The sequence below is a fragment of the Arachis ipaensis genome, chromosome B09 (genome assembly GCF_000816755.2).
Source record: "Arachis ipaensis cultivar K30076 chromosome B09, Araip1.1, whole genome shotgun sequence".
Taxonomy (NCBI): domain Eukaryota; kingdom Viridiplantae; phylum Streptophyta; class Magnoliopsida; order Fabales; family Fabaceae; genus Arachis; species Arachis ipaensis.
In genome coordinates this window covers 81,182,614-81,183,635 of record NC_029793.2, presented here as the reverse complement: position 1 = coordinate 81,183,635, position 1,022 = coordinate 81,182,614, and the positions used below count along the sequence as shown (strand labels likewise).

The following is a 1,022-nucleotide window of genomic DNA, read 5'->3' as shown; positions in this document are numbered from 1 at the left end:
TTTTTTATAAAAAAAAAAAAAACTTAAAATATAAAAATTTATATTAAAAGTAGTTTATAAATAAATTATTGTATTTGAATTTTTAGTCACAAAAGTGTTTATTTTAAAGAAGTGATAGACAACTTTTAGAAGAGAAGAAATCACTTTTTTAATTTCTTCATAAACATTATAAATAACTTTTTCAAAAAGTTACAAATTAATTTTAAAAATTATACTAAACATTAATACTGTGAATTTTCATAATTCAAAAGTTAAAATGTAACTTTTGGACCTTGTCTCGGTATAAGACAAATGCAAGTTAAATAACAAAGTATATAAACATAGCATCTATTTCTATTCAATATTCATCACCTGAAAGCATGACAAGGCATATTGCACATCACTTGCTGAAATTTGGTGGTGGAGGACAATCCTAATTCTGAAACAAAATGCAAACACTGTCATTAGCTTGTTGCCCTATCAAATAAAAATACTCTCCATATAGTGTGGAAGAGATGATATGGATATCTTTGTTTATTTCTCATAAACAATAATAATTGGGGAGTAGCAAGACAAATCAAGGAGTACCATGTATAATGTAAGCTATTCTTGGGAGAATTCAATGTAAGTTCATCCGTTAATCTAATTTGATAAGGAAAATACAATATGTATATTGTCAAACATGAAAATATATTTTAACATCTCATTGAACTCTTAAGCTTCGGGAAAATGCAGCCCCTGCTTTTTAGTATTAATGCCAAGCCAGAATTCTTTAACATATGAAGTACTATCATATCAGATGTGTTGAACGATAACACGTTGAAAATTTTGAAAAAATGAGAGAAGATCTGCGGCATGGTCTCTAACTTCACACATTTGGACACAAATAAAGAGGTACTAATTAAGAAATATACAAAACAGTATTATTTTGAAGTTAACAATTATTTCGATTATTTATAACAGACTGAATGTTGTTGAAGGAAGAATTAAACCTTGATGGGCTAACATCCATCACAAGGATACCACGTTCTTCCAAGTTCTTG

General features: G+C 27.8%; 1 protein-coding gene across 1 annotated transcript in view; it reads right to left on the bottom strand.

Annotated features, from left to right (window-relative positions):
• The window catches only part of LOC107618416 (probable low-specificity L-threonine aldolase 1), a gene marked incomplete in the record, with an annotated part of 5,167 nt that overhangs the window by 161 nt on the left and 3,984 nt on the right, over positions 1-1,022 (bottom strand). The window contains 2 exon segments of the mRNA XM_016320473.2: positions 352-418; positions 972-1,022. Of these exon segments, the coding sequence (XP_016175959.1) occupies positions 352-418; positions 972-1,022 (118 nt within the window).